We start from the raw sequence: 24,409 nt of genomic DNA on the forward strand, positions 1-24,409 counted from the left end.
AGTTCAGCACTGCTTTGATAAAAGTTCTGTGTTTCATGTACATACAAAGTGATGAGATATGACATAATTCTTCAACATGTACCACACATGATTAACTTATAGAACCCCATATTAACTCAGCCTGGTTTCAAAGCGATCCCATCTGTGGTTTCTGTGTGCAAATACATCCATATGCAAACTGAAGTACAGAGATCCACAGAAGTACTGGCTTTACACTGAGATACAAGCAGACCATAAGTGAATAACTGCATGGTCCTCATCATGTTGGGATTAGCTTCTACTTGCACTTCCATTTAGCTCCTCCCTTCTCCCACGCTTTCTTGTTTCAGAACTGCAGAGAAATTCAGTCTCTTCTCAGTTTAAGCATACCAGACTGCACAGGCTCTGGAAAGTGGAGCTGGCATTGCAGTTTTCTGTCCAGGGCTTCTTTATCACAAGCATATTTTAGGACAGAGATTAAAGCCAAATGGCCCTCATTATCAGTTCTCTGCTTTCCCTGCCATTTCATTCATAGTTAGATTCCACTAAATTATTGCATATACTGTAGGTACGATGGAAGGATGTAAGTTCATTCACATATAAATAGCCAGGAGTACAAGATGTCAAGGTCTTTCCAAAAGTATTACTACCTTTCCATCCTATAGTTGCTGGAGACAAGTGCTCTCTAAGTTGGTGGCAGTTCTCATGCAAGGTTCTGCAAGATATTTCATGCTTTATACAAACTGCAGATCCTTTGTAGTTGTGATGTCAAGATTTTGTTCACAACATGAACAACAGCATTAAAATAAATACGTAAAAACACTTCAAGAGGAAACTGAGAACAGAATGGAACTTCAAACAATGGGCAATGTTATTCAGAAAATAGACTGTATTAATTTAATATTGGTTTAATTGTTGCAACCTCTGTGTTCTTTGTCATACACCATGCATGGTTACTCGTAACACTACAGGTAGCATCAGATTTGAGGCTTCAGCCTTTCTGTCAGAGTAGCTGTGATGAAGAGCTCTTCCCAGTGACAAGCCTCTAAAGGGCAGTCAAGCAGTTCTCATTTTACCCATTAGAAGGCAGGAGAACACACAAAACTTGATCTCTGCTGTTTCACTTCACTGAGCCTGTTTCATCACTCCCATCGATTTTGCCACAAGTCCCGTGTAAAAGTCATAACCTTATGGAAACATCCCCATCTGCTCCCAGAAAAATCACTGGGATGCTACATCATCATTCTCCTACATCATCATTCTCCTACATCATCATTTTTCTACATCAGGATCTGGTGAAGAAGGAAATTCACCTATTCCCTAACTAGAATCAACAGGAGGTAGTACTCTCAATGCCTTTGGCAATCCTGCTCCAATATGTACTAGATGAAACCTTTCTCTTCAAATGCTATTTTCCTCATTATGATCACAATCTGAACAGGTCTCTTTTCACTTTAAGCATACTGGACTGCACAGGCTCTGAAAGGGGGAGCTGTGAGAGGGGGAGCTGAGCTGGATCTGCATATGTCCCATGCTGTATGGATCATAGGTTGGAAACTATAGGTTCTCATTATATATGTGCAAGGAATATTAACCCAAGGACAGCAAAGCAGTAAGTTCATGGTGCAACTTCCACAGCAGAACTGCCTTATCCCAGGTGGGTAGTAGATGGCCTTACAGCTGTTTCCATGTTCACTTCTTGGCTGTTCAGATTGAGATCATAATGGAGGAAAAGCATTTGAAACAAAGATTTAACCTGGTACAAATTGGAGTAGCTCTGTCAAAGTCATTCATAGTACTGCCTCCTCCTGACTGTAGTTAGAGAACAGATGAAGAATTTGGAATTTAAGCCTAGATTTTGGAAGTTTAGTAGCAGCAGTGTAAAAGTTTTTGAAAGATAGATGAGTTATTACAGGGCTGCCTTACTAGTAAGTGTGACTGATCAACAATTTTTTTTAAATTGTATTCTGAAATAAAATAGCAGCGTTGCTAGAAGAAAATTATATATCAGCATTGCAAGAAAACGGCAAGGTGACCGTGAAATTATTCTTTTATGATAATGAAGAAGTTTTGGGATATTCAGGGAAAAAAACAAACCACATGGATGCTGCCTAAAAATCAAATGAGGATTGTTCCAATAAGAGTAGAACCTGCCTTCAAAAATAAAGGACTCTCACTGAATAATGCAGTGGATAAAATAATTATTTTTTTATATATGAGTTGATATCAACTCACTGTTTTTCTAAATGGCACTGTTGTAAGTCAGGCTTGCATAGTTTCCCCATTTTGTTTCTCTTTCCTATTTCCTTCCATTTTTCATTTTTTCACTGGAAACCAAAGGAAAACATTTTTGTAGTGAGAATATCATTCCTGCTGATCATATATAATTTGCAAACTGAGTGAATTTGTTCCACGTGACTTTTGAGCTTACACTGTACAAAATTCCTAACAATATAGAGAATCTGGTAAAGATGTGTCTAGTGGGTTTTCATTACAGACATGTATTTGAATTAGCACTTAATTAGTAATGCATATAAATACATCTAACGAGCTGAGAGTGAATCCACTCCTCCTTTAATTTTGCTTAAGATAAAAAAGCCCTGATTCGGTAATAAAGATCGGAGACTGTCTGAGAGGGGAATAAAAACGAGAAATATTGCTGTCTGCACATTCACTTTCAGACAGGTTTTTCCACACAGTGCACTGCCATTGCCTTGAAAATGCAGATCCTTGGTTAGCACAGATTTGATGTCTGTGTAGCAGGATACATGTATGATACCATCTTTAATAAGCAAGAGCTGTTAGAGGGTAATGCAGAGTTTAGACCTCGGCGTGACTGATCAGCCAGTGACAGGCGGCTGTGGTGGCACATTTGCATTTTGCTGCCTGATTATACCTGAAGTCTCATCATCTGTACAGTGTTCAGGGGATGGGGACTGTAGGAATACTCTGCATGTTTCCCTCTGAAACTGAAAGACAGTACCAGTTATGTTTGTGTAGTTGAATTGAGTATATCTCTAGGCTAAGCTCTCTGCTTAGTGCTCCTCACCTTTAACTTTACACCAAAAAAAAAAACCACTGAATGGCAGTCTTTCATTATTTATTTCAGTTTTCCTAGATAAAATTTGGTAAATGCAACCATCTTGCCATTCAGTCAAATGAAATAGGATGGTTTTACAAGGTACCTTCCACAAGAGGCTGAGTCTGGGTGGCGTGTTGCTTGCCTGATGTTCTTAGCACGATAATTCACTAAACCATTAGGGTTTTGGTGTCAGATAAATATGCAAATTCAAATCAACATGCAAATCAAGCAAATAACTAAAAGCACAAATTTTGACCTTTCTTAGTGGAAAATGAGAGAATCATATCTGAAAGTTCTGTAGGTAGGTTTCCTATTAAAATAATTTGAGAAAGAACCACAGCAAAAATCTTTTCCCCTCATTGATCATTTCTTTTATCCAAGGCACATAGCCTGTAATTTGAGAAAACTGTTTCTCTGCCACAATATTTTGTTAACCTGACTTACCTTAATGCAGCACAACTCAGCAATAGCCCCAGAAACAGGAGCATCAGGCACACTGAAAGCACAGCATGTAGGTCTCTGCTGAAGATTTATCGAAGCCTGTGTGAACCTATGATAGGCTGGGTAAAATTCCTGTCACCTGATTTTTAGAATTTTGGTGTTAATCACACTGTGCTAACAAAGCTTCCTTCGTCATCGAGGGAGAGAAGTTGGTGCCTTCAGAAGGAGTCCACCTGCCATATTTTATATCCCTGCAATAGGTTGGACTGTAATTTTCACTGTCTGCATTAACCTTACTCTCAGGGGAGCAGGAGAGACTGCAGACAAAGCTGGATTTTTCCACTTGAAGTTCCACCTGGCCATGTACTCCAACTTGTGCTACTTCTTGGATGAGTGTTGTTGCAGTAGCTTTTCATTTTGATCACTGTAACCAACAGTTTCTGCTTTTCTTCTAGGAGCCAAGCCATGGTCCAACATCATGGAGATACTGGAGGAGAAGGATGGGGTTGATACGGAACTACTGGTTTATGCAATGACCTTGGTTAACAAGGTTTGTTTATGTTGTTAGCATGACTACTGCAGATAATATTAGTGTTTTCAATTGTATAGTGAACTTCCCTGTTGAGAGTATATGGCAGAGGAGACCTGTCATGGAGAATTTGCAGGACAAACTATAATCGGTCAGCACACTCCTGTTACTTGTGCTGCAGCCACCCAGAGGCAGCAGCTGGGAACAGAACTGTTATTTTGGTAGAAGTTGTGTGGAATTGTGGTCTGACATGGCTCCTCTCCCAGCGCTGACAACGCAGTGCTGAAGGAAAACGCAACAAGCTAACTCAACAGATTATCCAAGGGGAGAAGGAAGGCAAGTGCTGGTGGAAAGATCACATGCTCACAAATGCTTGCGTTGTGCACAGTTTTCTAGTTCAGATAGGTCAAGTATTTTTTTTTTGCTGCAAACTAAATATGATGAATTTAACAGGTCTGAGTGCTAATAGGAGTGCTTCTGCTTAAAAAAGTAAGGTTAAATTTTTTCTTATTTCTTTATATCTTCTGGTGATGGGATTTACAAGTCATAGTTTTGCAGTCAAGTCAAATGTTTTCTGAAATACTGACTTATGCTATTGGGAGGGAGAAAATGGAAAGTCCTTTAAAGTTAGAAATTTATTAGTGTAAATTCCTTAAAAATCAGCATCCAGTCATAGTCAAATCATGGGGGGGGTACTAAAATTAAAGATTCATTTTTTTTAAAGAGCACAGAAAGCCAGCATACTCTTGGCAAATAAAATAACTGTGTAGTCTATGGTTATACTTAATAGGGCAGAGTATTAGGAAATATTATTACTACTCATTTTATTCACTTGAAGATCCTGAGTTAGTTCATGGAGGTCATACACCAAGCTGCCAGCTTATTGGGCTCTTGGCTACATAATTGGAATTGTGGGTTGCTTCTTTGTTGTTGAGCTTTGGGGTTTTTTTGGTTTTTTTATAAATTTATTTCTTAATGGCAGATATTTCCCAGCAAACATGCCTGAGAGAGACCAACCTCTCCTGGTGACATTACTGATCTTATGTACTTATGCTTAGAGTCACCCTTGCTCCTGCTTCCATGGTAGTAAGGTTCCTCTTGAGTTTAAAAGACCACCTTACCTTGCTGCTGTAGTCTTTATGAAAAGCATCACCAGTTATGTTTGCTTCTGTCTGTAGCTGCTATTAAAGCCAAGGTCACTAGTCATTAATGTCTCTGCTTTACACCTTGTTGTTTTGTGTACTGATTCCTCTTTCTGAAATAGTTCTCTTCATCATTTGCACAGTTGTAACCTACCTGGTGTTTGGCTTCCTTGAAGATTTTGTTCCCTGTGGACTCTTTTATTATCCTGTAGTTGATTCCTTTAGTCTGAGTTCTTCAGTACATTTAAAGCTATTTTTAGGAAGAGGTAGCTCTTTAAAAACATACATAAAGAAAAAGTCAGAGGCAAGGCAGTTATGAAGATCAAGGAAGAGAGGGATCCCACAAATCCACACTTATAATTATGATCTGGCTTATGGGCAGCTTTATGATGTTTTTAATGGGATATTTTTCATGATTATAGAGAAAACAGTAAGTAGGATGTAACAGTTGTAATTTTTTCCCCCACAGAGAATACGAAGAAGGCTCAGATGGTTTCAGCTTCTCTAGGCAAGGAAATGTCAAAATTTTCAGTGCAGGCAGAGTCCTCATGAAGGATTTGTCTTAAGGAAGCATGCTTGTACTCCTTTTTCTTTCTCCATGTATCCATTTACAGACTGTTTTTCTTCCTGCTCCAGAGCAGAAAATGCATCTACCCAGACATAAGAATTGCTCCTGTCCTTTTATCCTCTCCCTCTCTTTTGTTTATGCTTAACCAATTTACTTATGCTAATATTTTATTAACCCTCTCTTAATTTGTGAGGATTTAGGCATTCATGAATCTCTTACATGAGAGTGATCCCAGTGCAGATTCTTCTGGTTATGTATAGTTCCAGTATAACCTTTGTTATCATCCTTGCATTAGTTAGAAATTGAATCTGATATGCTTTAGGCTCTGAAAGTGGATCTGTGAGTTTATGACAAATGGTGCAAAGGAAAAATATTTTAGTTCTATATTTTGGAGTTCAATTGCCCAGTTCTGGTCAACAACATGCAGTGAAAATTGGATTTACACTGCTGTGTGATTTAAAATTATAATAACCAAATAAAAGACTGCCGACAAAACCAGTTGCTAGTAAATACTACCTTATGCTGCTGTTTTTCCAGTCTACAGTTTGCCTTACCTTGGATTTAAAAAAGCTATACTTGAAGGTGGGTAATCTGCATATCAACATTAAGATGATTTCCTGTTATTTTTAGAAGATCTGACTGTTCCTCCACCCTTTTGCAGATAAAACATCACATCTTACTGTGCTTGAAGGCACTCAGGTTAGAATACTGGCTGTCTGTGTCTTTCATTTGGAGCTGAAAGCCTCATAGTTGAACACTTTTCTATTATAATATTTCCAAGTTAAACATCCAAGTTAAAGCTCCATTGAATGTGCAGTGTGATAACGCCATTTGCTGAATCCTCAGATTTTTACTCAGTGCTAGGTGTCAGTTTAGGAAGGAACAAAATAAATGCGGTATCTGTTTTCAGCACTGTTCAGGGTGTTTTAGTTTCATAGTCTTCAGTGGGTTCTAAACAGAGCCTTAAATACTGTCTTGGAAAGAGACAAATTCTTAATTAAAGCCTGAACATATAACCTTAACACTTAATTGATGTTTGTGCTAAGAATTCCTGTTGTAGTGGATTTCACCAGTCAATAGACCTGTAATGACTGAAGAAGAAAATGTTGCTGTGCTGTGTTTAGTTAGAAAAAAATTAAATTTAAAAGTACCTTGTTGATGCACATACTTCAGTGCCTCACATCACAGGAAAGAGGTGCTTTAACAGGACAGCTATGACAGCTGCCTGTTTCGCTCTCATTAGTCATGTAATCCAGACCTATTTTTCTGAATGTAAAGGTTCTTGGTGTAGGGAGGCAGCCCAGAGTGGCTGCTCTTATCTGCACTCTGTTGCTCAGAGCCACTTTGGAAAAGATGGGCTGTAGAAAAACAGCATTCACAGGGGGCAGTTCATCCCATCGCAGGCATGCCAAGATGTCACTCTCTTTGGAGAGGGCCTGTGTTTTGCATCTCTTTCCTTTGCTCTTTCTCTTCTCTACTGGGAATACAGAAAAATTATTTTGTTAATTGAATGGGAGAGAGGAAACTATTTCAGAGTAAACCTCTCTGGTGAGCTAATCCAGAAAAACTGTGTTGCTTCCAGCCTGCGCTCTCAGGTATTTTGCAGAAACAGCTCTGCATAGACTGGTTCCTGTGGCGAGGTATGTGGTGCCCTGCAAGTAGGTTGCACAGTGTGTTCAGTAGTTTCTGCTCAACATGTGCAGGATTAAACTAATTGTTCTGCATCCTGCATAAGGAGCAGTAAAAAATCTGCACACACTGACTAGAAATGTGTAGCAAGCCGGAATCGGAGTTAAGGAGTCAGTGTACCTTTAATAAGACTTCTTAAGTTGAAAGGGAGGAGGAGAAGATTCACTATCTCTGTAATACAAAACAATTTGTGCTCAGGGAAGATGACTGCTGCTGCAGGTGAGGAGGACAGTAGGCACATGGTGCAGGATATTTCCTGCTATCCTGATGTCACACAGCTGTGCAATGGACTTTTTCTTCTTAAGGCTAAACTTACAGGAATCAGTAGGAACTGAGCTTTACTCTTTTTAGCTAAACGGGGTTTTTTTTCCTCCCTCTTTGTTTTTATCCCTGTGTTTGATGGTTTAACATTCTCTGTTCTTTAAGTCTGTACTTGAATGATGCCAGAAAGAATCCAGCTGTGTATTTTAAAGACCTACATTTTCCATACTTTTTTGTATGAAATAACAACATTGATTTGTTTTGCCAATTATTCATTTTTCTACACAGTGCACAGAGTTGTTTGCTAAAAGCTGTGCCACTTGTTTTTTATTTTCTATCAGTGTCTCTAATCCCACATCATGGGTTTTACTTGATTGAAATCATACATAGCACCACTTGCCACCCGCTTTTAAAATCCTTTGTTTAATTCTTTTCAAAACAAACAGATTTAAATGTTTTTCCTTTGATTCTTAGACGCTGTCAGGATTGCCAGATCAAGACTCTTTCTACGATGTGGTGGACTGTCTGGAAGAGCTAGGCATTGAAGCTATTTCACAGAGACACTTGAACAAGAAAGGAACAGACTTGGACTTAGTTGAGCAATTTAACATTTATGAGGTAACATAACATGCCCTGTTTTATGCATCTTGCAGCTTGTGCAAACTTCAAAGCTGAGAGGAGGGGGGAATGTAACCTAGGTGAAATTTGGTTATCTCTTCTATTTTAAAAGAAAAACATCTGGTTGCTGGAAGTATTATGCCCATTTGTATATGTGACCTGCTACGGTACATAGCTGCGTTTTATCAAAGGCATTTCATGTTAAAGCTGGGGCATAGTCCAAGGCAAACCAGCACATTTACTAGCCTCCTTTCTGCAACTGCTAGTTACAGATTCTGAAGCAAGTAGAAGTTCTTTCCATGTGCAAAAGTATTCAGCTCATGAAAAAGGTTCGGCTGGGCTCAACTTCACAGTTGTTCTGCAACTGAATATCCAGCAAGTCCATGTTTATGAGTTTACACTGGACCAGCTCCTATGCAGTTTGCAGCAATGGAGTAATGGGTGACTCCACATTTACCACCTAGGTATAAAATAACTACTTCTGAAGCATTTATGTAAGGGTAGGATATCCAGTTTCTTAATAATTAGCCTCTTTTCAGAGTTTGGAAGTGTTGGAGCTAGGAGGTTTAGGCTGAAGTTGTAATGTAAATGGGAATTAGCGTTCTAATGTGACAAAATTAAATTACTTCATCTGTGCCTAAGTCCAGTGAAGGATTTGATAGATTTGATTCTCCATTTTCTCCATCCATGACTCTACACCATGCCACTTCACTAACTGTAGCAGACTTAAGCTTTATATACAGCAATTTTCAGGAAGAACCAAAATAGGAACAAGAGAACAAGAGGGCTCAATATGCTTTCTTTCTCTATCATCAGAGGCTTCCGTTTATAAAGCCCTTTTTAAAATATGCTGATTAAACTTAAAAGCAGGGATTCTTTTTTGTTAATGCTGTGTCTACTGAAAGACTTAATTGCAGAATTGGCAGTTGACTTAGTTGGGCACCAGCTTTTTTTTTGGTGACCAAACTAAATTTAAACATGTCTATGCAAGTTCTTCCTTTTTTCTGCCAATCTTGTTTTTTACCTGAAAAATCTCTTTTTCCTCACAGAAACAGATTTTACACCCTAAGCAGAGACATCTCACTTCCCCCTTTGGTTTTTTTACATCACTTCTGGAAAGAATTACCAGAGTAACAAGACTAATAGTAACAAGAAGATGGGCATTCTTCTGATCACATGCATTGCCTTTTCTGTGCCTCTGCCTGTTTGAGTGGATCTTGCTCATATAATGATTATTTAAATGTTAGGCTGCATTTCAGATGAGATCCATTAGTTACTATGTTGTTTCTGCCAGGGATAGCTCTCCTTATGTACCATATGCTAACACTTTGTTTCTATTAGAGGTACCTCACATTGGCACATCAAGAGCGTGCCGCAGCTCAAGATACTTGGCGTTGCATCCATGCTTTAGTCCTCTGATATTTCCAACACACTCTAGATGCTAAGTTCCACTTAATCACTACAAGTGTCATGTCTGAACATGAGGAAATGTTGAATCAGTCAATGCATGGAGTTTTTTCCTGTTGACTTCACTAAAGCCAAGTCTTCACCTAAGTATTCTGGAAGGAAATAAAGAGAACTGGTTGTCCAAGACTGCTCAGCTTCCTTGAAAATTCAGTCCCACATTAAAAAGAAAACAAACAGATTTGCAGATACATAAATGTGTTGTTACGGGTCCTACAGTGTTGTATGCAAGGCATTGTTATATAATTCCACTTTTAGAGCTGCCACACTTCACTAATGGATAGACAGCAACTTTCAGGGATAACTGTAGAAATAATGATACTAATTGGAGTTAATCTTGTTGAGACCAGGAAATTTTTAAGCCTGGGGTGTGAACACCTGTGGTAGCTGAAGCGACTGTGTCAGCAACCTCAGCCGACTTCCCTTTCTTTCTCAGGTGACACTGAGGCATGAAGATGGAGATGAGAGTGCTGAGCCCCCTCCCAGTGGGCGCAAGGATCGGCGGAGGGCCAGCCTTGGTGCTGGGGAGCGCAGGGGGCTGGAGCGCCGGCGGAGCCGCAGGCACTCGGCACAGAACGTCAAGAGCACTTTATCGGCCCCCGCCAGCCCCTGCGGGCCCTCGAGCTTCGTGCTGAGCCACGGGCAGCGCGTGGAGGAGCTCAGCGAGAGGTAAGGGCAGGAGCTGAGGGATACTCCCTTCATCTCCCGTTACTTTCTGTGCATTGCACTTTATTAATATGACAGCCTTTTCTTTGTTTTCCTCTTTTCATTGAAATCAAAGTTAAAAAAGCAAAAGCGTATTCAGAGTTAAAACACTGGCATAAAAAGGAAGTGGATTTGTAAGTGACTTACCTACATAGCTAAGTTCTTTGGCACCATCCATCCTAAGTAAGGGGACCCAAGCCACATAAGGTAGAGAATTTGGTATGGGAACTAACTCAGCTTAATTTCATCTGTTGACAGATTTTATGTTCACTATGTCCACATAACAGAAGATTGTAACAAGAGCATGGTAACTTTAATTCAGAGCTATTTGTCCTGTGTATGTTACAGTTCATTCTTATTTTTTTTCCTCCTTTTCATTCCAGCATAAATATTTGCCTTTGAGGCTACAGCATAGTAGTGAATATATCTAATGTTTTATAATTAGCAAAAGAGAAGCAGTAATGGGTAGCTGAGCAGCAGTCTGCAACACTGGAGTCAGTGGAAGTTGGTGTCTTTGCCAGTCCTATAATGGTTGGCTTAGGCTGTGTGCTGAGGAAAAAAAGGAGCTGCAGATCCTCAGCGTGTCTGACTGCTGCACAAGAGGGCTGGAATTAATTTCACCAAAGTTAGATGTCTGATCAGCTCTCATCTCTTTGATGTCAGTGGAGTGCAGCAAGCACTGGTGGGCCTTCAGTTATCTAATGTGTTCTACACGCCTGAAATTTCAATCAGATGAATCATGCTCTGAGACTGGCTGTTTGTTGACTCTAAAGGGGAATCTGGCTGATTAGCTCAGGTGGAGATACATAAGATGCAGACAGAAAAAGCTGGACACTGTCATGTCACTGCTGAAGATGCAGTTTGAAAAACTGAAGTGTGGTCTATACAAGAGCGATATATCTTGTATTAATTATAACACTTGGGAAGTTCATTGAAGGTTTCTGTTGGTTAGCACGGGACAGGATGTAAACTTAGAGCCTTAAAATCCTGTTACATGTAAAGCAGTCTTTCTTGCAAAGAGAGATGGGTTGACTAAAGTTTAATGGATTCTGGCAATATGAAAATATAAGACTCCAGATAACTGAAACAGTAGTTGCATGTTGTATACCACATAACAGCACTTTATTTTCTTTCTTTTTTTTTTTTCTGTTTTGCATTCGACAACACATTCATGTTTGTTTTCCATCACCTGTGGCCTGGTCTTTAGTGGGCTAAAGACAGCTGAGTGCCCCATGGCCTTACAGGCTGATAACAAGGATGACAGTTCATTTGAAGATGAGTTTAAAGCATCTTCAGTGTGAGTACAACTGGGGGCTTCAGCTGCTCTGCATGGGATGCCTTGTGCATGACCTTGGGCCCTGCTTCAGAACTTAACAATGTGACTGGGAATCTGTATACATGGATGTGGAGCAGATATCAATGATTTTTTTTGTTAAGCTGATGAATTTGGATTGGAAATGAGGAGATGCTTCAACTCTACAGAAATTGTTCATTCTCTTACTGCTAATTAATTAAACAAATAGAAGCCATCCAGGACAACAACTTCTATCAATATATTTTCTCACTATTAATGTTTGCTTGCTAGCTTTATTTTGCAGTCTTCAGTAGCTTCTAATAAATTTGTGTTTGAGCTAACTTTTAGTAGGAATAGAACAGAGGGAATAAAAACACAACAGATTAGTTTCAGAAGCTCTTTGAAATAATTTTTCACCAACATAATAACATAATTTCAATAATCATGCTACATTTTTGAAAAAAAATTTTCCAGTTCTGCTCCACACACTCTTTGACAGTGATGTATTTTAAAGCATAACTTCAGTTTAAATACAAGAAAGAAGTCTTTATCTAAGCAGTCAAATTAATTTCATGTTGCAGTTATCTTCTGTAGGAAAATAATTAAATTCTTTTCAATTCCATTTGGAATGTCCAACTTGCTCACCTGGCTCTGTAAGGAAAGAGGCATTCAATTATGAATGTGTGTAACTCTGATCTTTATTTTGCATATTAGTTAAATAAAAATCCTTCCTCAGTCCCTGTACCCATTCTCCAGTCCTCTCAGCAGGTAAAGACAGGGAGTATTTCTTGTAGCTGGCAAATCAGATTTTTTCCCATCGGACATTATAGACCACAAAGTATGTTCAGGTTCTGAAGATGCATGTTCTATGCTCAGTAAAAATTTTTAAGTTACCATAAAAAGAAGTTAGTCAACTGTTGGATCTTCTATAATTCCCAATTTTCCAGTAAAGTGTTTCTGGTAAACAAGCATTTCAGATAAGCAAATTTTGTCCTTCGCATTCTTAGTTTCATTATCTGCCCAAATCTGTAGTTGTGGTAGGAAGAGGAAAAACAGCCTTCCTGCTTTATCCTATTCCAGAAAGTCTCAACTTTCAGTGAAATAGTCCAGATGTTTGCAACAGTATCTCTACACCTGATAGCTAAACTGAGACAAAAAAAAAAAAAAAAGCCTTATGGCTTCTATTCATTAATGTTTAGACAGGAAAAAAAGTGAAGCTGAATGAGTCCTATAAGGTTTTTTACACTTTTAGAGAATTTGAATTAAATTTAAATGGAAAGAGGTTTTTTGGAATCAAATTTTCAAATTTGAACACATGGTCTTCAATGCAAGATATTTATTGGTTTAAAGGACTTAAATAGAGCATCCTAAGTTTAGATCTTGCTGCAATTTGTATTGAAATTTTAAAATCCTATGTTAAAATGTGATGCAGGCATCACCTGATTTTGTCAAAAGAAATGCACATTATGACCCTGCTGCTTCCATTGTTAATGAGAGGAATCTACACAAATGGATAAAAATTACTTACTACCTCTGTAAACTGAAAGTGACTTCTGTTCAGCTGTGAAAGAACTGTCTCCTGCTAATGACCTTTTGGTTCATAACCCTGGTCCCTCTTGAGAAAGGAAACAAATTTGGCAGTAAGTTTTGCAGTGGTATATTTTCCAAAAAATAGTCTACAAAATGGATTCCAGTCTTTATTCCTTCGCTACATTTTCTTTCCCAATAGGAATTGTAACAATACTAATGATAATCTTATTGTGTTGTTCCTGCTGAAAGTTCTAAACTTTGTGGCTGCAGATGTCTTATGGCTGGTTTTATAGTAGATTAGATCCAGCAAAATTGCTTCTGATGGACATGGTTAGAGATTGAAATCACACTCTTACACTGTACTAAATTTTATTTTGGGCAATATTCTAGGTTATTTTTGGACTTCTGTACCAAAATCAGTCGAAGGTTCAAGTTCTTTCCCACCATTCTCCTTCCCACAATGTTTGTGTTTCTTTTCTTTCTAGCTCATCAGCTGTTTTGGCAATTGCTTTGCTTTTGTTTACCACATCAAACAGGTTCTCCACAGTCATCTGCTCTGTGTCAACCGATAAGTCTTCCAAAAAGAGAATAATCCATCGTGCCGGTAAAACAACAAAAAAAAAGACAATATTGGCCAAATTCTGTTCTGTCTCACAATGCTCTATATCCAGAAAAATTGTCTGAAGTCAATGGAGTTGCTCTGATCTATGCCAGGCTAATTGAGAGCAGACTTTGGGTTCTGAGCTGGGAAAAGTTGACCGTAAATGCTAAGGGCGACCAAAAGGAAAACTTGCAGGCCTTTTTCATCCACTTGGCAGCCTTTTTCCAAACTAAATGTATTGCTCTTTCTCCTGTGGTTCAAAACAAATAAGGATCCAAATCTGCTTTGTGTTAAAATAGTTTTCATGGAGAGTTAAGCCCAGATTGATGTGCCTGTTACTAAGTAAGTAAGTAAGTAAAGAAGTTGATAACAGCTACTAACTAAGAAAGGCTGAAGGTTCATTTAAAGGTCTGTACCTTCTGCAGCATACTTTAAGATGCCTGTCCTGACCACTAGCAGGTCTGATTTGCTAAAATGTTTTTCTGTTACCATGATGGCATAGAGCACCCCTAAGACTGGCGGGAATTTCAGTCCTGTTAACATGATGTTTTAAATGCCGTGCTGGAGGTGCCTCCTAAAGTTTTCTGCCCTGGTCCAAATTGAGTGCTCTCAGTCTGTGGTCTAGCATGCTGTTTCTTATGCAGTAGACTTTTAAACACATTCTTCCATGGGTTGTGTTGTTTGTTTGTTTTTTTTCTTTTTAAAATAAAGCTAGCTTCTTCCAGCCACACAATGGAGAGAGTCAAGGAAAAATGTAAGGAGTGGCATGGAATTAGCACTAGATTTATGTTGTTATTGTATGCAGTGATTTCTGGATAAATAAGCATTAAAAGGCAACTTTCTCTCTGTCTTTCAGTCTCATCCTGACTGTCTTTGAGAGAGTAAAAGGCAGGTCATTCAGAAGTTCTCAGTGCTGTCTTGAGCACTGGACAGTTTCTCTGAGTTGTATTCATACAAATCAGAAACAAGTGCTTCTCCCAGTTTTCCAGATTAATGTTTCACATTTTGCTGTGCATTTCCTTTTCTTCTGTGCTGCACAGAGACCACACTCATCCCTCACCCTGGGTGTCCCATCAGAGCTGTGTCCGCCAGACCTCAGCAAACATATGCAAGCAAGCTTCTAGGAGATTTACACTGACACCTCTTACCAGCAGTCAGGTGAATGGCTCCACCGCTGTGGAATTGGTTACAGTCAGAACTGAGGTTTATAAAGCTCTGAATAGCTAGGATTAGGTATTTACCTCTGTTTACTAGATTCACTGCTTTTTATTTCCATAGCTTTGATTTATTTTTTATCATCAAAAATCACCAAAGAATTGCTAAGATCCATCTTATAACACTAAATATGTTCATCTAGAGATAACCTGGCCATGGTTAGAACTTTCTTGTCAGTATTCCTGTGTTTGACACCTAACAAAAGAGAGAACTGACTGGCATCTTAGGAACTTACCAGAGTGGAGCCTGCATTCTGAATCAGTGACCAAAGCTGGCTTTAGCAAGCTATCACTTTTTTGGCCTTGAAGCTAAGAAGATATGAGGAACTCCAACTCTTCATGTCCACCTGAGGTTCCAGATTTTTCAATCTGAAAAAATCTGACCTTTAGGAGAGTTATATTGATAAAGTAAAAACAACAGAGAAGCAAACAGGGAATTATGTATCTATGGACTTTGCATTTGTTAGGGTCCTGCCTGGAAGCCTGTTAGAACTCTTCCTCTGAGTAAAAAGTAGCACAGGGAATTCCAAAGTTTCCCACAAATTTCTAGGCTAGCTGGACACAGCTCCATTGTACAGTGCACCCTGGGCTCAAGGTCTTTCATGCCCTTTATGGTCCTAGAAGAAAACAGGGAAATAGTTGTCTAAATAAAGGAAAGCTGTGCTGAGAAGTCATAAGGATCTGTTTGTTAGTAAATGCGTGTTTGTGATGTTTGAGGATTGCCAAGATGCAGGCAGAGATCGTGACGCTATTTTGGTTTTACCAGAAAACAATGAATATAGCTGAGCCTCTGATGCTAAGCATTTTTTCTGCTCAACTTCAGATTCCTGTCAAGTTTCTTAACAACAGTACAGACCTCAGTTTGCTTATTAGGCCCCATTAACTGATTGTTCAAATTGCTTCATGTAGAGCCAGGACTGCAGGGTTGGTTTGTTCATGATACAGCTGAGACTTCTTTTTTTATTATCATGATTTTCCATGTTTTCAGACATCCCAAACCATAACTAATCTTTTATTTTTCTCTGGCATTTACTACCGAAAAATTCTAGTTTTTGTCATGATGTTTCAAGTTCTGGTGACTTTGCACAACACTATAAGAAAAGATTTGATTGTATAAATTCTTAATGGCTATAGATCAAAGATACAGTGGTGAGTGACGTTTATGTTATGTTATTTTATGTTATTTTATTTAGGATGGTTTGTTCCACATCTCTTAGAGTTGTTGTCTGTGTCAAATATGATAAGTGGTATGATAGGTATGAACCAGCAAAGTGGGGAGACTCAACATCATCATTTGATGTAAGACTCAGGCTGTGGTATGGATTACTAAAGGCCCAGATGAGAGAAGAAGTTAATTTCTCTTTTATTGCTGTCATAGAAAGAAACACATGTTGGGGTTTTTTTTCTTGATGTTTATCTCTGGTTCCTAGTTTTGAGTATTTAAAACAACTGAGGCATGAAATTAGACTAAGAACACATCTCCGGGATAAACATGCAGTCACATATCTGTGGATGTGAATCTCTTTAATACACGTATATACACATAGACATACACTCATACATATGAGCTGAGCTACCTAGCATTTGGGTGTGCTTTGACACTGAAGGGTATATGATCATTTATGAGAGTTAATAACCCTTTTCACAGTTTGGTTGGTATGGGTGAAAATGGAAATGGGATATAAAAAAGAAGAGGTTTTGGAACGATTTATCTATGAAATGAAATGGCTTGATAAGGTAGCCAAGGTAGTGTCTGTTCATAGTATCAAATCATTGTTAGTCTTTAACAACAATACCATACAAAATCTGACCTGCTATTTTAGGTTTGGAGCAGGAGAACATGTTTATTTCTCCTATGCAGGCAGAATTTGAAGCATGAAGTCAAGCAGATTCAAAAGAAGAACCCTACAAGTGTGAAATTTTTAATCTTACTCTTTGTAAGAATATCTTGGAAGGTCCTGTAAGGAATGCAGTAGAGGAAGAGACATGAGATAGGCTAAGAAAAATTTTCTTTTGAAGCCATACCATAAAAAAGGACTGCATTGATGTATAGGTAGGGATTGACCCACTATGCATAAGTAATAATAACACAAAAATTTAAAATTTACAGTTTGATGAGTATCTCAGGTCCAGGTCCTATTACTGTTTCAAGATGGTATCAGCCCTTTTTATAGGAATTTAAATATCTCTGTAGGCGTGTCAGGTTTTCTAGTAGGGATACTCTTTGCTGACTGCAGGTCTTGCTGAAAGGAAATGTTTTCTGCCTGGCCTACATGCAGAGTCCAGTTGACAGCACTGCACTTTCCTGTAAAGGCAATGGTAGATTTTCCTATATGAACTTCAGGAGGAGTGAAGAAAGCACCACAGTTTAAATAGATTATAGCTGCATGGCAAATGAAATCACAGCATGACTTAGCCTAGTTATTTTACTTTGTTTTTTTCCACTATGTGTTTATCTTTCGTGAGCTACCTGAGGAAATGTGATGCCAAACCAGAGTGGGAATGCATTTCCCTGGATCTGTATGGTCGTGTTTTATGCACTGGAGTACACATGCCTTAGAGATTTCACCTCTCCGGTGTGTTCCCAGTGTTTGTAAACATGATCCTCTGAGGACAGGAAAGGTTTTTTACACATGAGATGCAATGTGGGGGGAAAAAAACCTGCAGTTTGGCAGGATGCCATTCCCTTTGAAGTAAGGGTCAACAACAGTGACCTTCAAGTGTTAACGAATATGCACTTCCAAGCTCTGAAAATAACATTTCTTCTCTCTTTCTGTATATATTTCAGTACATATTGCTCCAAAAGTCTATCTGTCTTTATTCTGTTTCTTTACCTCTCTGCTCTTAGAAATGTAAAAACAGCAATGCTGTTCAATGATCAGAGAGTTGTGACTCTTGAAGTCTTTGCAAAGCCCTGCCAGTCTCTTAAGCAATGCTGCTGTCTTGCTACGCTTTGATGTGTCCTATATAAACCAACTGCAGCAATTAAACAAGTGTGGAGGCATTGCCTAGGTTTAGTTGTGAAAAGCTGTTGCTGATCATATTTTAGGCATAACAAAGTAACAGGAACCTAAAGATAAAGAACAGATATGAAGGCATAGTGAGTGCATGTACTTCACATCATTTGTCATTTCCTCAACTTTTTGCCTGAACTGTTTTTTTTTATTTAGGAAAAAATACCAGGATCATTTTCCTTTTGACCTTTGTAATTATTCACCTTAGTTTTCCTGTGTGCAGAAGGTGAGATTTTGAGGCTTTGTAAGTACATTGTTATCCATATAATTTCATGTATTTTCATCTTCACATAGTTGCACCAACTGCAGTGGAATGGAAATGGGCAGTGGGATTAATAGGTGGTTTCTTTAGTTTTATTTTTAATGGAGGAGGAAAGTGTATTGCCATATCTTTATACAGACTTATAAATGTTGAATTTAAATTATTACCACTTCTAGCTTTCACATAAAGGACTAGTTGAATCTGTTTTGGCAGCTAGGATAGAAGAAAGGAAGAAGCAACAGAAGTGTACCAAAGCATTTGTCTATTTTACAGGGATTTAGGAATTTGGCTATGAATTGTGCCATCTAAGCTATGAAAGTGGAATTGAACTCATAAATTGAAGAAAATGACGAGCAATGGCAAGAGAAAATAAAATTACATCCACTGTGACTTAAAAATATCTTTCCTTGAGGTAACATGTTTCACTTTCTTTGTTCACTTGGAGTTCAGGGATGCAGCTGTGCAAGAGGTAAAACAGGTCAGAGGTTTGCAGGAGGGAGGGTGGAAAACAACCTTGAAAGGAAAATTTGTGAGATCAGCTGTAGTATTCAATTTAAAATGATGTTGTGAAATGGCTAATGGTGGTCTTATTTCACTGAATGTGGCTTGTAGTCCTGGTCACAGAATCATAGAATGGTTTGGGTTGGAAGAGACCTAAAGATCATCTACTAGATCTCATGAGTTAACTTTTATGTGCATTGTATATGCAGACCAAAGCCTTGGTAGCCTAATTCTGGCAAGATCATAATGTTTTCTATTGTTCTGTATTCTGGTTCATTACTGGTTAAATTCATCCTGAATTAAAATGATTTGAAGCATATCTTACCTTTTCAAAATTTCCTTTGATACCAAGCAAAGCAGAATGTGTTTCTGTGCTCGTGCTTACTTTGTTGGTGTGGGTTGTTTGTTTGTTGGGGAATTTTTTTATTCCTTCAGCACAGCCTTTGATTTTTCTTTTAGCTCTGCCTTTGGTATTTTTTTTTGAGGTGGGGAGTGAGAAATTTGTGTTTCTGGGCTACAGGCTAGAACAAAGAAATCCTAAGTTCTTTCAAGCTGCCTTCATCAAAACTGTGCAGACAAAGAGGTTGGGGAGGGCCTGGAGAAGACAGAGACTACATAGAACCTTGTACACATTGCTCAGCTCTAGGGTCCAGTGGGACAGAGAGCAAGTTTTGGTGCTTTGAGTTCTTGTGGACTAGGAGCCACAAGAACATTGTCTTTAGAGTGGTGTCTTAGTTTTAAAATCATCCAACTGTGACTAGGTTAGGGGTGTGTGAGGTGCAGTGCCTGGCACCTCAAGGACTCTGGCCCTGCCTTTAGCTAAACTTGTAGAAGAGTCCCTTTATTATAATTTCCCTTCATCAGTCTGTATTTATTAGTGCTTTTCTCTTTGCAGCTTTGAATAGCTATTTAATATCAGCAGGGTAAGTTTGACTGGCACTCTTTTTTTTTTCTTTTTTTTAAATTTATTTATTGTGAAAAGGAGAAAAGCTAATCCTTTAGTCTAAACCTTTGTCTAGATTTTGTTTTGCTGCCCTAGTGGTTCTCACTCCATAAACTGCACTTTCATAGTCTTTTTTAACATGCACATTATTTTAAATGGCTATAAATACTTTTGTGTCACATTTTAGTCGAAACAACTGAGCAAAACCTGTGCCCTAGAAGATGTTTGTTAGTTGCTATGACCGATGATATACTTTATAAAGATTTGTGGGGGTTTGGGGTTTTGTTTATTTGTTTAGTGGGAGTGTTAGCTGGTAGCAGTAATCCATTCTAAATATGAAAATAAACATAATGGTTGTTTTGAAATTTGTTTTCAGTGCTATAAAGCTTTTGTTTAAATATTTCTAATCTAATACTTTCACCATGAAACTGAAGTAACCCATGAATAGCCTTAAGGTTAGCTGAATATATCTGATCCTTCAGCATTAGCTGAAGGCCTTCCTCCCTGCCACTGGAGAAATATTTGCCTTTTGTTAAACAGGATGGATTCCTCTGCACTACTGAAAAACATGCTGGCTTCTGCGACCTCATTTAATTGGAAACCTCCCTATAAGTCCTTTTTCTTAATTTAATTCTACTATTGCATTGACTCCAAGTTTGCCTCTGTATGTGAGAGGAACAATGAGCTTTTCCACATTATCCTTTCTTCACTGCACACAAAAATGAACACATAACTCTGAACAGTTCAGATGAATTCACAAATCTGTCTACTGCTGTGTTTGTGCATCTGACTCTAGTTAGTGTTTTCCCATTTTAATAAATATTCACACAGAAATTTTCCTTTTCTACCTCTTAGGAAAGCTTTAGTTAGCAGGTACTACCTGTTTTTATGGACAGAATAGCTGTCCTCTAACAAGACTGAAATGACTGCCACTGTTGCTTTCGTTAAAAGAAGGGCACACATCATTCCTGCCTGTGAGCTTATCCCTCTCCACTGATCTGTATCTGATCGCCTTTCTGAGGATACTCAAGGGCTCTGAAACTGTGAGTTTAGTTGCTGAAAGATGATGTTCAGAATGTTGAGCCTCTCTCCTATGCACACACTTCCTTTTTGCAAGTTTCCCTTGAGCACATTGGCTCCCCCAGACTGGAGAGCGTGCCTGCCTCTGTGCACACCAATCATCTCTGCTACCAAGTCACACAGCCAGATCCTTCCTCTGGCTTTTCCAACCACTTGCCATGTAGTTGCTGCCCTCCTGCACCTAATATTAGTAAAGGAAAAGAGTTTTCCAGTCCAAGATTCTTCTAAGGTTTTGACCTAGAACTCAAGGACCCTTGAGGAAGGAGTCATTGGCCTGACAGAAGAATGATTTCTTTCCAATCCCTAAAATTTTTTTTCTGCTTCTTTCTCCATGCTGTGTAAACTCCTGTTGTTTCAGCCATGCCCTCGTAAGGAGGAATACATTCTCAAAGAACTTTTTCAAATCTGTGAGATACACCATATCAGATGAGTATTTCAGTTAAGATTTTTGTCATTTGAGACAACTGAGGAGAGGAGACATTTTGATATCACCAATGTGCAATCCTGGTGGGAGCTTTAAACAGCAATAATGGGGACACTCTTGTTCATATAAGCAACAGCTGTGCTGCCAGCATTATAGGATGAATTGTGCTCTAATCAGAGAACCATGAGCCCACAGAGCTTCACGGGTTATTTCCCAAATGTGAGTGCTGTAGGACTAGCAGATACAGAAGTTTCCCTTCACAGGAGATAATAGCAAAGCTAGTCTTGAGCTAGTAAGGAGAAGGGATTTTATGAATGCTCCCTGGTCAACTCTTTCTTTTCTTTCTTCCAGTAAATGAGTAAATGTGTGGAAGTTGAGAGGTGTCTGTGTAAGAGAGGTATATATTTGTGGAGAGGACAGGGAGATGAAGAGGTGACAACTGAGATGGTTATGTCACTAAGCCACCTTAGGAATGGTTGAAAATGTTTACTTTGTAAATGTTTGCCAGAGTATTGGCAAAGTTCCAGGCCCTGCCATTTCCTGGTTATTCTGTAACTATATAAATGCAACAAATTTTGGAGGGACCCTTTGCACTGCACTCAATGAGTTCATGATCTCACACTGTAAATATTCATTATTCTTATAACATGAAAACTAATTCTAAATGGAAAAAAATCCACAGAGCATCCCTTCAGAATCAGAGGAAAGAAAAGCTTTCAGGAAAATGCAAGGAATTTGAATGTCTTACAAACTTCATTACTGATTGTATGTTTTCCTTTTTGCATGGAGCATAACCTAGTGGTATATACATCATTAAATCAAGTGGAGAACTGTATCAACTGCAAATATATCTTCCATGAGTCTCGTAGTTTGGGGAGATTAAAAGCACAGATAGGAGGGACAGGAGGCAGACAATGTAGCCTTTTTCATTATGTTTAATATAGGTTTCCTATTTTACTTATGTGGTTTGTAGGTTATGGAGGCTGTATGCAAGTCTTACACTTCTGCCAGAATTACTGATGAACTGAAGCCTGCTCTGACTGTACTAATGACTCTACTGAAATTTCATGTACTGGCATCTGATAACTTAAATATTGCTATTTGCAAATAGTCCTGAACTGATTTGGTCTCTCTGTTATTTCTAGCTCAGTGGTTCACCCTGTTCTGTTTTCCAGTTGAGCTATTGGTTACTTAGCAGGAATATTTTATTTGTGTTAATTTAGAAAGCATGATGTCCAGTGCCAGCTGTCCATGCCAGCACAGTGTGTACTGTCCTTTAAGCCAAAAAGACACAACTTAATGACTAATGAGTTGAACATTGGTATTGTCATGAATGTTTTCCATTAATGCCTCTGCAGGTAGGGCAGCCGCAAATGGGAAGCCAAGCTCAAGAAAAAGCAATGGCAGCTTTGAATCTTAAAAATTAATAGGAAAAATGTAAATGGGGAGAGGATAGAAGTTTTATATTGGTAGCTACCCTTGTGCAAGCACATACTTAGCAGGAAGTTTATAGGTGGCTTTTTGTCTAACATAGGAGGGCCATAACTCCCTCTTCATCAGTCTTTTCCTTTCATTTCTAACTTCATTGCATTTCTTTTTCTGGGGACTCATATTGTTTTCTCTTCCACCTTCTTTCTTTCCATCCCACTGCATGCTTCTTTTCCTTGGTCTGACCTCAGAGAGGACGAATATGAAGAGGAGGAAGAAGAACAGCCAGTCACAGAGCCCAATACTGAGGATGAGGGGGAGGAAGAGGCCAATAGGCAGGTCAAAGCCAGGTACCAGGATTCAGCATTGTCCCTCCACCTTTTCTTCAGGCTCTGGCATGAGCTCACCAGCACAGTGTGCAACAGCATCCACCTTTTCACTCACATTCCTTGATCACCTGTTAAAGCCACCCCCCAAGGAAATTCTTTTGCATTTAAAAACCTTGGGGAGGGGGCTGGTGGGTGGCAATGCTGATGGAAACATGTTTAATTCTGTAGGTTCAGTGCACTACGAACTCTCTGCACTCACTCCCTTTATGTAATGCTCACAAATCTTAAAAGCTGTAGTGGAAAGCATAACTTCCAAGCATGGTTTGGTTTAACTTCTTAGTTAAGACAATGATGAAAAACTACAATGCTGAGGATATTGCTTGGTTTCTTAGGTTTTCATCCCTATCTTCATCCTGCAACCTTATTTGGAATACCTGTTGCTATGCAGTAAATTGACATTTTTTGAATGCTGCCTATGGTTTCTTATAAGTTTTGTTCATGTTTCAATAGCAAAGAACTACTTTGAGGCAAAACTGATATATATGTGTATAAATATAAAATTTTATAAATGTCTGCCCACCTGTATATATATAGATATCAGCAAATCACCCATCAATACTCATGTGTAAAATTTTCCACTTATTTCTGAGATATATATATGTTTGGCATTTGGCAACTTGATCGTAATAAATTGGAAGCAAGAAAATACATCTTTGTTCGAGACAGCCATTTGATTTAGATTAAATTATTTGGCTTTGCAACTCAGCAAATGAGATTGGGTTTTTTTGGGTTTTTTTTACATAAACCACATTCATGCAGACACTATACAGCACAGAAGGAAGAAAGGAAACTGTTTAATGTGTGAGTTCCAAAGAAAATACTGTACTGTTGTTATTATTATCTTCCAGTCTGCAAATCTTGCCAATGGCTGCCTGAAATTTCAAAATTAAGTGATAATTTCCTCAAATCTGATTCTTGAAATTCAAAACTAGGACACAAGTTCTTGGTAAATCTCATGAATATACTAAAATACTGCTAAAAAAAGTGAGGAAGAGCCATGTGAAGAGCGTGATGCGTTTGTAGGTCATTGGTCTTTTACAATAATAATTACTGTAAGATAACTGGGTGATATTCCCATGACTTTACTAAGTACCTTCTTTCACTCTCACTGTAGCATAACAAAAATTATCTGTAACCTGGCTATTCATGTTAGATGCTGTCAAGTGGGACTGGCCTGGCTTCAGTGTCTCCTGTCAAACACAGCAGGTGCAATAGATGAAGGTTTCCAGATTTTCCATTGTGAAAACAATT

At 38.6% G+C, this 24,409-nt stretch overlaps 1 protein-coding gene across 14 annotated transcripts in view; it reads left to right on the forward strand.

Moving 5' to 3' along the window:
- The window catches only part of FHOD3 (formin homology 2 domain containing 3), a 377,929-nt gene that overhangs the window by 256,571 nt on the left and 96,949 nt on the right, over positions 1–24,409 (forward strand). For 8 of the 14 annotated variants that reach the window (XM_048312850.1, XM_048312857.1, XM_048312923.1 and 5 more), the window contains exons 8-12: positions 3,958–4,052; positions 8,166–8,309; positions 10,210–10,442; positions 11,686–11,775; positions 23,021–23,119. In XM_048312850.1, the coding sequence (XP_048168807.1) occupies positions 3,958–4,052; positions 8,166–8,309; positions 10,210–10,442; positions 11,686–11,775; positions 23,021–23,119 (661 nt within the window). The remainder of the gene's footprint in view (positions 1–3,957; positions 4,053–8,165; positions 8,310–10,209; positions 10,443–11,685; positions 11,776–23,020; positions 23,120–24,409) is intronic. The other 6 variants (XM_048312916.1, XM_048312929.1, XM_048312937.1 and 3 more) reach the window with 2 other exon arrangements.

Source organism: Corvus hawaiiensis, chromosome 1, assembly GCF_020740725.1.
Source record: "Corvus hawaiiensis isolate bCorHaw1 chromosome 1, bCorHaw1.pri.cur, whole genome shotgun sequence".
In the NCBI taxonomy this organism is placed as follows: domain Eukaryota; kingdom Metazoa; phylum Chordata; class Aves; order Passeriformes; family Corvidae; genus Corvus; species Corvus hawaiiensis.